This window comes from Calypte anna, chromosome 4A (assembly GCF_003957555.1).
Source record: "Calypte anna isolate BGI_N300 chromosome 4A, bCalAnn1_v1.p, whole genome shotgun sequence".
In the NCBI taxonomy this organism is placed as follows: Eukaryota; Metazoa; Chordata; class Aves; order Apodiformes; family Trochilidae; genus Calypte; species Calypte anna.
This window is the reverse complement of record NC_044248.1, coordinates 41171886-41184619: the sequence shown is the minus strand read 5'-3', so window position 1 is coordinate 41184619 and position 12734 is coordinate 41171886. Positions and strand designations below refer to the sequence as shown.

Genomic DNA, 12734 nt, shown 5'->3' with positions numbered 1-12734 from the left:
CTGGCTTAAAAAATTACATTTCATCATTCAAAATCAAAACTATTGTTGTAGAAGTCCATCAGGAAGAATGTCATGTGTGTCCTGTCAGCCAAAAGAGCCACTTGTGCTCTGGGATGCACCAGTCATCCCCAGTTAGTGGAGGGAAATGACTGTCCCACTGGACACTGCACTGGTGCTGCCCCACACTTAACTATAATAACTATAACAAATATACAGATGTTCTACCCCACTTTTCCAGTCCTGTGAAGGAATACAAGCACAATACAGAGCTGTTACTTACTTGTCCCTGCTGTAATCCATTAAGCAGAGTTTTTCCTCTAAGGTGCATTCCTTTAAATTTGTTATGAGAGCTTTTTCCAGAGAATTTGCAGAATGTTCCAGTTTATCTAATACACAATAAAAACAGACTAATGTCTCCTTATTATCCTAAAATGGATTGGAACTGCTTGAAAGATATCAGAAGACCACTTTGTAGCAGCAAATCAATTTTGAGAAAAGAAAGCCAGGGCTTCAACTCTGCTGTATTTCTGCATTGCTGTGGTTTTTTCCTTGCTCATGCTCCTTCTTGGAGCCACTCTAACAGCTTAGCTGTTCTCTCTTAATGGAATGAGGTAAAAGACAGTCCTCCCATCACACTTGGGGATGTGGCTCAGCCTGGAATTCACCCTAAGGAATGACACAAAGCTTTCCTAAATTGAAATCCACAACTGTTGGGCTTCAATACTCATCCCTCTTCACCAAGAGAAATTCTCCCTACCCTAAAGCAATCCATCCAGCACACTCACATGCTTGCTGCACTGGAAAAAACCACTTCATCCTCACATCCAGAAACGTTGCCAGCCCTCTCCAAACACTGCTGTCATCACCACAAAGGCACCAACTCTAAGTAAGTATTGACAATGGCTGTCTAAGCACTGGCTCATTTTAAATCAATGCCCCAGCACTGTGTCTCTCAGCCTCTCCGGTTCATCAGTATTCTGTCCACCTACTCCCAGGAGCCACCAGGGAAATAATCTACAGGATGATCCTTACTGAGCTGTGACTTCTTCAGAAAGACACATGGATAGCTACAGCAAACACCACCATCCATGTCCGGGAGACCACTGCATTTCTAAGTGCCAATCAAGGCCATTCCCCCTGCTGTATGATATTAAGGGACACTAAAAAAACTTCCAAGTATCCACCAGGATGGAGGACACATGGAAAAGCAGAGTTCAAGCTCAGCACTGCCCCAAGCTTCACAGTGATTGCACTTGGGTAATGCCTGCACAGAGCACATCTCCTGGTACAGAAACCAAGTGATGAGTCAGGAAGTATTTTTAGTGAAATCTGAAACCACTATCTTGTCTGAGAGGTGAAGGCTGTGGATTCAGTAGCATATTAATCACCCCTGTCAAGCCAAAGTGATCATCCTCAACATTTGCCATCCTTCATCTGTCAGTAGCCAGGAGAAGAGCAGTGAAGGTGCAAACATCAAAGGAACATTGAAGAAAAAGCAGCATCAGCAGCAAAGACAGTCCAGAGACTCTCCAGCCAGCACTTAAGAGTATTTTTCATAGTGATGCCACTAGGCACTATCTTGGTGTAAACTGTGTGACTGCAGAAGAGAACAGTAATACACAGACTGTGGAGTTTATCCTTTTAATCCCCTGCAGCCACATTCCTATGCTCAGGTATACAGGCTTCCCCTAAAACATCAAGGGAATTAAAACAGGAGCTTCCTCAGAGGATACAGGCACAGGGAGGGGAGGAAGAAGAGGAGTTGCCTTCAAGCAGCTGGTTCTCATGTTCTTAAGAGATTATTAGAGGTGCCAGCTAAAGGAAATACCTCCTCAACTTAAGATGTATACACTTGGACTTCCAGCACTGCAGTCCTCCAGGAAAACCCCACTGTTATCATCCAAGTGAGGCACTGAGATGTAAGAATCCTGGCATCATTTCCTAGCAACACCAATAGCACAAATCCACAGCCAGCTATGCCCTTGCTCTTACAGGCTGTGTATGATCATAATCCCAGGAACATCTTATAGAATTTATTTAGTGTCCTTCAAATCACAGAATTCTCTTCTGCTGATGTGCAGACACAAATCTGTCACTGCAGGGCAGGCAGACACACCTCAGATCAAGTATTTTGGTCTCAATATAGTTTGGTTTCAGTACATTTTGTTGGTTTCAAAACTCCTTCTGTGTTCCTCAGCCCCTGATTTAGAAAAGATCTTTTAAATCAGTTTTTCAGCATAATCCTCAGCACAGTATCCTAAGAATGAGTTTATGCTTATGGAAGGAACCTCATTCATAAGCTAAACCTTTAACTTCTGGATTTTTTTCTGTGCCATTATAGAGATATTGAAAATAAATAGGAGACAAATGAATAGCTATTCTAAAAAGTTACACCCCCATTTTACCAACTCTTACACTTTCTTTATTCCATTTATTCTTTGCACTACAAAGAGCTGTCATCATAGTTTTGATAGTGATAAGAAAATGTATTTTGAGTAAAAAGATTTACATGGGTGTATAATAACTTATTTCTTAAAAAAAACTTGGCATCATCTGTTTCAAAGCTTTATAACCACAAAAAGAAATTGTTCTCCCCAAATATCCATGTAGTATTTCTAACTGCAGTAGATGCCTGCTCCTATAAACATGTCTCTAAATACAGATGAGAATCAATTTGGATACAACACCCCCAGACTTCAGAAAAGAAGACAGAAGAGCAGGATAGGACCAGAAAGGACAAGTTTTATACTGGGCATCACATCTTTCAATAAGTTTTTTACTTCATGAAAATGAAGGAGGGGACAAGTGGTTTACTTGACAAATAAGAAAACTGTAACTTGCCAAGAACTGGACAACCTACAGAAATATTTAAATAGTTATTTTAGTTTAGACACCTCTGTGCATTAGCAATTTCTTGCACTACACATTTCCCTGTGCTGCTATGAGCAGCACATTTTCAGCTGAGGAAATTACTGAGGTGAAGCTGCTGTACTGAGCTTAACCACAAAGTTAAAGCAGATCCCAGGACTGCAGTTGGGAGCCAGATGGAAGGAAATCCCTGACAGGGATGGCCAAGGTACCTTTGCTCCAGAGGCACAAATAAAATTATCTTCCAGAGAATCAACTCTATCCCTAAAGTTGTTCAAGCCCACACAGAGAAAAATTAGCTGTGTTCACAGGAAAGGCAGATATCAATCAGGCACTTTCAGGTTTGGCACTTGGTTCTGAAAATTCTGTCCCCCAAACAGCTTCTTCTGCTTAACTTAACCTCATAAAAAAGGTTCAAGCAGATGAATGTAAGCAGGTACTGCCCTGCTGGGTGTCTAACCTGTAAAACCATGATGGTCCCCATGCTCCCAAAAAGCAAGCCTGCAGCACCATGCTCAGTGCTCTATTATCTAACTGCAAGCTGCAGCTTTAATCAGACAGAATGGAAAGTTTCTTCCAGCTTTTATTATTCTGTCCCTTCTTACAGCTTCTTATCAGTTCTAAGCAAGCAGATTTCCTTTTTGGGGCTGCCCAAGGAAAGCAAGTGGAAAAACAAAGGGAGAAAGTGGTGTGTGTGGATGAGTCCTCCTGAAGAGGCTGGAGTGAGCAACATGACTTCAACTCCGTCTAAATCAAAGATGGATTATTTTAAAGAGTTGGTAAGGTGAATATAATCATTATATGATCCTATTTGGCAACTTAAAGGGGCTCTATAAAGGCAGCTTCTGTCAGTCATGGTGTTTTCAAAGTTAGCAGGTTTTTAGTGCCCTAAGTAAAGAAGAAAACAGACAAGTAAGCTGCAGAAATTTAGAAAGGAGGGAGAAGGAAGATGAGTGCTACAGTGCTGGTCTGGCAACACATTCCCAAGAACCCAGTGACCTTTAAGGAAGGGGATGAGCATTGCTGAACAGCACTCAGTTATTCAACCTTTAAAGACTTCTGCAAGGAAATAGGTGAATATATTTAACAACTGTAGAAAAAAAAAAAACAACACCAAAACTAACCAATACACACACACACTAAAAACGTTGTTTCAGAAGTGGATTTCACAGCCATTTGTCACACTGCAGGATTTGTTGCACTTGAATTGCTTTGACACTTCAGGAACACACCAGTTGCCACGTGGAAGGAAATCCAAGAACCTCTGTGAGAGCCTATGGGTGCAAGAACATGGGCACAAGTTGCTCCTGGGGAGATTCTGGTTGAACACCAGAGGAAATGTTTTCACTTTGAGAACAGTCAGACATTGGAATGGTCTCCCAGGGGAAGTGGTGGATTCTCCCACTTTGAAAAGCTTTAAGTCTCAGCTCAACAGGGTGCTGGGACATCTCATGTCAACAATAACATTAGAAGGGATGGACCAGATGATGCTCAAGGTCCCTCCAGCCTGACATTCTATTATTCTATATGTCCTTGTATTATTATTAAACCTCATATAAGAACACTTAATTCAGATAATCAAACCTTTCTTTTCTATGCCTTGTTTGGCAAAACCTTGCAAGTTCAATACATTTTCAACTTTTTTTTTTTAATAACACTTCTGCAGCTGTGCTACACCACTACTGACATCCATTAATACTCCAAGAAACAGGAGTCTGCTGTCAATCAGTTCTCCTTTAAGCCACATTATGTTTCACTCATCATGCTGCACAGCCCACCTCCTTACCCAGAGGGAAGAGAATTCAAAGGTCACATCTCAGCCAATAAAATATATTTAGCTATTCTGTGAAGAGAAAACACTATCTCTAATCAGTCATCCAAAAAAGACAACGGACTACCCAGAAGGTTGCATGCTACTGCACATCAATAAACATCTTTATCTAGGAACTGAAATGAAAAATATGAAACCAGTGCAGGTATGAAAGGGAAACTCAAAGCCCTGTCAGAAAAATTACAAATTTAGAGCTGAGCACTGCATTCAGCAAATAGATGATACAGGCACAAGAGGAATAAGTAGTGCTGGGAGCCAGGTTCATGTGGCACACTCTAGAATTTTAAGTAACAGAGAGAAATACTTTGGATACTTTCTCCATCTCTCTGTGTTTTCTTTTGGGTCTCTCTTCTGATAAACACTTAAGCCAGCTCCTCTTTACCTCTTCAGTCTTGGCAGAACTGCTTCACTGTAACCATAACGTTAAAAAATAAATAATATCTTGCTGATACCTACTTGGGGATTCTTTTAATCCCCAAAATTGAATTTTCCTCCATTTTTCCAGCCTCACTGATCAAAATGCTCCAGGGAACAGTCCTTATGGAACATGCTGAACTATGAAAGAGTGCCTAAATTGTACTTCCACAGCATGTCAAAACAAACATTAGGTGCTTAAGATGACAAAAACAGTACTTGGATGCTAAGAAAATACACAGATTTTTACTATCCATGCTGCTACCAAAACACATACAGCAGACTCATCGTCTCACTGAAGCACTGTGGAACAGCTTTCCCAGGGAAAAAGCTCTTATTTTCCCAGTAAAAGCTTATAGCCAAAATAAGACCCAGTGATATTCCAAAAAACCTTTGTCTTCTGGCACTTCATCTCCCAATAAAAGCCACGTAGGCTCCCACAGCCATTTAAAGAAAGATCCAAGCAAATGAAATAATTACCTACACACCTACTTTTTTTTTGTTCATCTGTTACAGTAGAGAAACGTGAATTTACAATAAATATGGAAGAGAAAAATTAATTTATTATGCTTAAAATAATTATAGTCCTATGTACAGAAGGCTTTCTGCCAGCAGTGACAGCAGTGCTATTGCTTGTATGGGGTGTAAGCTGGCACTCCTGTTAGAGCTGAGGTAATTTAAGAGGAATGTCAGCATGCATTTACTTTTCAAACTTTATTACTTTGCTTTAAGAAAAAGAATGCCTGCTATTGTAATTTTCAAAATATTTACCAAGTCTTTGGTATCTGGTTTTAGTCCTGCAGAATTAAAATCAAAGCTCTAGGATCTCCTCATGAGGCTATTAGAAAAAAATTAAAAATAATAATTAGGAAGAAAACTAAGTTTAGTGAAAACAAAGATTTTAAAGATAAATGTGACCACTCTTAATGCTAGACAAAGTTCAAGGCAACTAGTAAATTAAATTAAAAGGAGCTACATGTGGACAGCTTTCCAAACTATGAGTGACTGTGAATCTGGCTGCCTCTGGTATCCAAGCAATTCAAACCCAGTTTCCTTTACACGTGCAAGTTCCCACCATGAGGAGCCACAAGGGGATGAACATCTCAAGCTAACGAGATCTACACCAGTTGTATAACTTCAATCCTTAATCTGAGATCACATTCTCACCCCTGTGTATGCAGCTTGAATTTCCCTCTCTTCTTTTTGTAGAGAACAATGTGACTTATTTAAAAATACTCTTTATTTCTCTTGAAAGAGCAGGATGATGGAAGCTGCCTCGGTGGGCATTTGGCAGCAGCCTTTTCTCCCAGCATAAGGATGCTGCAAAAAATCAGCTCTGTACCATGAAGGCTTCATTTCCAGTGTCATTTCCAACAGACATATTTTATTATTGCAGAAACCCAGGGATGACGTGCAGAAGCTGAACAGAGTCAAGCAGCAAAAGGGAACCATGTGGAGAAGGAAAAGAAGCAATTTATGCTTAACAAAACAGCAGCCAACAGAAAAGGCATCGAGTTTCCAGGATACCTTCCCTATTAAACCAACAGCCTTTCCCAACACAGCAGTCCAAACTCGTAATAGGAGCATTACAGATGATAATAAATAGTCCATCTTGTCCAGGGAGAAAGCAATTCTAACACGCAAAGTGAACCAAATGAAGGAACAACAATTTCTTTGCTCTCCCCCCACCCCCTGCTCAGCCTCATACCTGCTGTTAGGAAGCCAGGGTCCTCTCAGACAAGCCTCCCAAAATGATGCCAATCTGAGGTAGGCACCTGTCCCCTGGCAACAAGCATGAGAGCATCAACTCTTTTTAAGCTGCCCAAAAAAGAGGCTTATCACATGGCAACACCTTTCAGGGACTTCAAAAGTTGTTTCCAAACTGAGATAGTTACCCAGGGGTGAAAAGCTTCACATCACATTTCTAATCTCCATACCAGCTAATCTTCTCTGCAATTTTTTTTTTTTATTTATTTCCTAATGAGTCATACAAGTTTTCCTGGTCTAACAAACCTCTGTCCCTTGAATATGTTTCCTAGATCACCTTATTTTGGCATTAAAAACACATATTTCTTCTAGCAAGGATTTTTACAATCTGTGCAAGAAATACTCTGTTGCTCATTACCTATGTGCTAAAATACACTTCTTAAGAAAAAAGGTCAGATAAAAATTGGTATAATGTGGAGCTCTAGTGGTAGAGAGGAGGTAACACAGCACAACACTAACTGGAAAAGTAAATACTGAGGAGAACAGTAACCAAACACAGATTAAAAGGAGAAGGGAAAGGAAGCAAACTTGGCATCACGTTCAGCAACATCTAAGGCTCACAGAATACATCTTTGCATACAACATAAAGACCCTAAAATTGAAGTATCCATTTTGTAGCTTATTGCAGGTAAGCATCAGAAAAGAAAAGTATCAACAGTGTATGTGTATGGGTGCCTTAAGGGAAGAAATTACATAAAGCACAGCAGGAAACCAATGTTGACCATTAGTTACCAAAACAAGCTGGGTACTGAGAAATTCTATGCACTCTTGTAAAACACTTCTAGTTATAAATATTGTCCCTTCGTGCTAGTCACAGTAGCTCTTAGACCAGCCAGCAAATACTCTGCTCTCAGTTGTAGCAACCATTTTAATCAGATTTAACACCAAGATCCAGTGGTGCTTTCACACTGGAAGAGCTTCTTCCTTACATACATCTGAATCACACATCCTGTTGGCAAATGTCATCAGCTTGAGTCTTGTTGGAAGTAAATATTCCACCTTTAAAAGAGATAGTTTGCCATACATAGCAGCAGGATGGGTAAAGCATGCTGTGCATCTACACAGAAGACACTGGAATTCTTATGCTGCCTTGTGGAACACTGGCATTATTTTCTTAACCTTTAAGATGCAATTTGAACCTGGGGAGGTATTAGCAGGAGTTTATAAAGCTAAGTGAATATTGACAGTTATCAGACTATGAAAAAGCAGCACAAAACCCACAGGAAACGTTGCAGCATGTGTGTGCACAACAAATCCCAGTATTAGGAGGCCCCGTTTCCATAGTCAAGCAACATCACTGGTTACATAAACACAGTTTTGAACCCTCTGTTTGAAACCTGCAGTCCCTTCCTATAGAGGAAGTTCTTTCATCCAAGATTAGGGACAAACAAAACTAAAAAGCCCATGTATATACTACTGCTATCTTCAACAGACCCTCCACCCATTTCAATCCATGTTCTAAAAGGTTCAATATTTTTGCTAGGAACTTTTGTTCCACTTCCCAACCTGAGGACTAAATGCCTTGATTCCATACTGACCCATTTCAGGTGGTCTCTCTCTCCTTGCTAAGAGAGATCATTAACTTCCTCACAGGTGTTCCTGTTTGGCATCACCAGCCTAACCAGGTGTTTTAAATGAGTAATCAGCCCCAATCAAGTGCCACAATGGAAACAGATGATTCTGGGCTTTGCATCTTTAGCTCACAAGGCACAGCTGTGGGCTGATGAGGCATCCCCTGGATCTGGCTGATGCCTGTTTGAAAAATTCAAGATACCAAAAATCCCCGAGCAACAAAAGCCTCGGAAAGGAGATTTCCAAACCGTGTCTGTTACCTGGTGGGCAGTTGCACTCTGGAGGCACTTCTCTGGCTACTCGTATTTTTGCCAAGTGTTCGTAGGATTTCTGTGGACGAGAGAAGCAACGTGAGAGAGAGGGCAGACGGCGACTTCGCTTCGCCGCCGACCCATCCCAGCCCCAGGATGGGATTCACCGCTCTGCCCGGGGCTGCGCGGTGGCTTCTTCGCTTGGACACGACCCAAGGTGTCTCACTAAATTCTCCACCCCCACGACAACAACAACAAACAAGCCCGACGGCGCTGGCTCTCTCCCACCTCTGCCCCCAGTGCTTACACACACGCTATAGATTTTTATTTATTTTTTTTTTTAAACACGTGCTATAGAGAACCGCAGGGACCGAGCCACAAATTACGGAGGAGAAAAACACCGGCATCGCCCAGGCGGGGGATCCCGCCGCAGCCCCCCACCCCGCCCGCCTCACCAACCGGGGCCGCATCCCCCCGGGCCCCGCCGCCGCTCCCCAGGGTTGCGGCTTCACTTTTCCCTGCTCCTTCCTCACCTCCCGCGGAACAGCTCCGGCTTCCCCACCTCAGCCCCGCACACATCACCCCCAATCCTCGGCACACCCGCAGCCTCCCCCCCCCCCTTGTCCCGCACACCTGGGCGAGGAGTCGCTCCACTTTCTCCTGCATCATCGCGTTCAGCTGCTCCAAGGAGTAACCGGGGAGCGGGGTGGCGACAGAGAAGCCCCCTCGGGCGTCCTCGATGGCCGCCACCCTGGCTTGCAGGTCGCTGGTCCGCACCCCCAGGTAGACGCAGGAGGCGGCGGCCAGCGCCGAGAGGAGAGCGGCCAGCGCGGAACCGCACGGCCCGGCCCGGAGCGGGGGGCAGCGCTCCCCGCCGCAACCGGGCTTCCCGCTGCCATCCCGTCCTGCGGCTCCGCGGCTCTTCCCCGGCGTGCTCTTACACCCTTCGGCTGCGGCAGCTTTGATTTCCTTTCCTCCGCCCCCCATGGAGGCAATTAGTTTCCGAGCAGCCGCAACGAAAGCGGTAAAGTAGGAGAAAATAAACGACGGAAAGGCAAAATAACAGTATCCTCTTAAAAAAATATAGAAAATAATAAAATAAAATTGCGGTGAGTAGGGAAAAAGCCCGCGAGAGGCTCACGCACTTTAAAAGAGAAGCAGCACCCCGCACCGCACGGAGCCCAGCGGAGGGTCGCGCCTCAGCCCTTCGGCGGGGGCGTCGGGGGCGGGGGGTTCCGAGGAGCCCAAAGCCGGCAGTAAGGTTGGGTGCGGGGCGAGCCCCCGCGGCTTCCACCCGCCCTTCGGAGGCAGCAGCGTGCTCTGCTAGCGGTTCGCCACTTGTCAGAGAGGTTTTCAGGAGCGGGGCGGGAAGGGATCTTCCCCCCCCCTTCTCTCCAACCTCCCCTCCGCCTCCCTTTCTCCTCCCCGCAGCCGCCGGACTTGTTGCTCCCCCTCCACCTGCCCGTCGGCGCCCACCAGACCAGCTTCAGGCGGGGAAGCCCCCGCGTTACCCCGCACCCAGCCGCGCCGCGGAGCCACTGCCACCCCCCCGGCCGGCGTCCCACCTCCTCCTTTTCCTCCTCGCCCTCATTAACGTAATTTATTCACCTGGGCGGAGGAGCTCTCTTTGCATAATTTTAGGCACGGCGCGCGGGGGATTTGATTAACTCAGCTGGAGGGGAGGAAAGGCTGGGGGGGAGACGACAGAGGGGCCGGCCGGCGACGAGGCCCCGGGGGATGGGTATGAGGACGAGGACGGGGACGGGGAGGGATGAGGATGAGGGTGAGGACGAGGACCAGGACGGGGACGAGGATGAGGATGGAGATGGAGATGATGGAGATGGAGGGGGGGGGGGAGAGTGAGGGAGTGATAGCCGATGGCGGGGTGGTACCTGGAAGAGGCTGCCTGCCCCGCCGGGGTCAGTTGTGGAACACGGCGCTGATTTACGGTGGTTTATGGCAGGGCTGTCATGGCCATGGTGCGGGCATAAACCACGGGGAGCTCTCTGTCATCCTGCGCTTTTTTTAGAGCACGGAGGATAAACGTGTGTAGTAACTCAGCGGCCGGTGCCCCAGCGAGAGCCTTCGTGTGAGGAGAGGGCTCTCTACTAAAGGAGCAGTGAGCACTAATTCCCTGTTGCATGGAGGCTGCTTAATTTCAGCTGAATCTTTCTGCGTGTTTGTTTGCTGTTAGGTTGTTGTTTGTTGTTGGTTTTTTCTTTACCAAGTTGCTTCTTCACCGTGTCGTGCACACCAACCCCTTTTCCTTGCTCCTGGTTTGAACAACTGGAAAAGAAGCATCTTTATCCAAAGGAGTGCACTCCTGGCCTGGTGGAAAGCTTGTCCATTTCTGTTCTTTCCCCTCTGCCTTTTATCTTCTGAATGCTGCATTTGCCTGTTGTAGTTTGGTTCCCATCTCTGTGTTATCACAGTGCACCTCCTGTATGGCATTTGGTGTGGCATTTTTCATGCCCAGGTAATTTCCCAGATCAGAGAAGCTTCTCAAAGCAGGTCCAGGCTCTGAGGAAAGATGTAGATCACCCTGGCTGGCATTTTCTCACATGAATACTGACTACTTACAAGATACAAAGACTTGTGGGATGAAAAAGAGACCTGTCCAACCATCACACACTTCTCAGATAAGACTGAGTGTGCTGGCTTGTACTATGAATCAAGTTCCCATATAGAGTCATATTTGTGAGGTTTTATTACCTATTGTCTCCCCAAATATCCAAGCAATCACAACTGCCATGAAAACACGGATCCAAAAAGCTTTGTGGGTTTCAGTAGAATTACAAAGACTTCGAACAAAGCATTCCCAAAGTTCCCAGCTAGTCATTTTTTCTTCGTAATTTGTCTTTCTCCTCTCTTAAAAAAGCGTTTTGTGGACTCTAGCCAGGGAGGAGAAATCACAATGACACAGCCCCAGGTGACACAATAAACAGTGAGTAGTTGCAACTCCCAGTTTGCAAACAAATCTTCCCCAGTGGTCCCTACCTTACTATCAGGACATGCGAGTAACAACTGTTCTTTTCAAAACAAGGACTGGCTCGCCGACTATCTGTTGGCAAGAAGAAGTCAAAATGGTATTTGGAATGAATAATCTGACAGAAGAAAACAAATAATACCCACATGCTCTTATTTGGTGCACAGCATGGGCCCCCTGAGCATGGTCTGAGCTGTAGCCAGGCTGCCTCGGAGCGTCTGGTGGGCCAGCGAGTCGCTGGGAGCCATCGGCGCCAGCTCCAGCTCTTAGCATCACCCCCTGCTGTTAGTAACCAGTGCCATTACTCACCCTTGCTCGTGGTGACACGCAGCAAAGCAAAGCTCCAAACCCTCAGGAAATTATTATTATCCTCTTTGGGTTATGCAGGGGGGGTGAGTGGGGCGCCGCTGTGGGCAGGACGGCTGCCCGCAACCCGCTGCTGCCTCTGCCCTTCTTGGGTGGGTGCTGCCAGGATGGAATTTCTTCCTGGGATCAACTTGCTTCATTTCAGTGCAGATATGGACTTGTCTGCCTGCTTCGGAGCCTCGTGTAGTGTATGAACCTATCAATGTGACCTTGCTTACTGTTTTGCTTGGCCAAAAGCTGTAGTCAGTCTGTCCAAGCATCTTTCTGTCCCAGCATTGTGCTGTCCATTTGTTTTGGACAAGGCACATTCCAAGTCAGCAATGAAGCAGCCTGAGACAGAAAGTCCTTTGTTGCATTCGTTTTACACATACCTAACATTGTAAAAATTGCCAGATGAGCAAGATCACCATGTTTCTGTGGGATGTGATGGAAAGCCCCTTTCCAACTGGATGGCAAATCTCGGGCTGGAGGTTTTTTATTCTTAAGAGATGTGATGAGAAACCTTTATTTTTGTCCACGACAAATAAAAAACTCTGCCATACTAGAATTAAAGCCCAAGCCAGGAAAGAGCACCTTTAAAATACTCAAGAAACTGTTTTCATCCCTTTTTTTTTTTTTTTTTTTTGCTATACCTTCACAGACCTGGAAAGAATCTTAGCCTCGCCTGGTCTCACCTCTG

General features: G+C 45.1%; 1 protein-coding gene across 1 annotated transcript in view; it reads right to left on the bottom strand.

Annotated features, from left to right (window-relative positions):
- The window catches only part of COL25A1 (collagen type XXV alpha 1 chain), a 256844-nt gene extending 247154 nt beyond the window's left edge, over window positions 1-9690 (bottom strand). The window contains exons 1-2 of the mRNA XM_030450322.1: window positions 9337-9690; window positions 8713-8782 (exon numbers count right to left, since the gene is read on the bottom strand). Of these exons, the coding sequence (XP_030306182.1) occupies window positions 8713-8782; window positions 9337-9690 (424 nt within the window). The remainder of the gene's footprint in view (window positions 1-8712; window positions 8783-9336) is intronic.
- Between the last annotated feature and the right edge of the window lie 3044 nt (window positions 9691-12734).